We start from the raw sequence: 250 nt of genomic DNA, 5'->3' as shown, positions 1-250 counted from the left end.
GCGGCGCGGCACCGGGGGAAGAAACCCGTGCCCGGCGCTCACCAATACTCCACCACGATGCGGACCCGCCGTTCGGCCTCAGCCCCGGCCGCCGCCGCCGCCTCGGCCCCGTCGCTCATCGCCGCCGGCCCCGCCGCTCGCCCGCCGCTTCCGGGTCCTTCCCACGTGACACAGCGCTTCCGGCCGAGCGCCCCCCCATATCCCCGCTCCTCTCGGCTGCTCGGGGAGGGCGACACCTGGCGGCGGGAGG

General features: G+C 77.6%; 1 protein-coding gene across 1 annotated transcript in view; it reads right to left on the bottom strand.

The window, feature by feature from the left end:
* Positions 1 to 155, bottom strand: part of MIEN1 (migration and invasion enhancer 1) — a 2,778-nt gene extending 2,623 nt beyond the window's left edge. The window contains exon 1 of the mRNA XM_014957945.1: positions 43 to 155. Within this exon, the coding sequence (XP_014813431.1) occupies positions 43 to 119 (77 nt within the window). The 5' untranslated portion in view covers positions 120 to 155. The remainder of the gene's footprint in view (positions 1 to 42) is intronic.
* Positions 156 to 250: the final 95 nt, after the last annotated feature.

Source organism: Calidris pugnax, unplaced genomic scaffold (genome assembly GCF_001431845.1).
Source record: "Calidris pugnax isolate Ruff unplaced genomic scaffold, ASM143184v1 scaffold337, whole genome shotgun sequence".
In the NCBI taxonomy this organism is placed as follows: Eukaryota; Metazoa; Chordata; class Aves; order Charadriiformes; family Scolopacidae; genus Calidris; species Calidris pugnax.
Note: the sequence above shows the minus strand (reverse complement) of the source record. Positions and strands in the feature narration are given on the sequence as shown.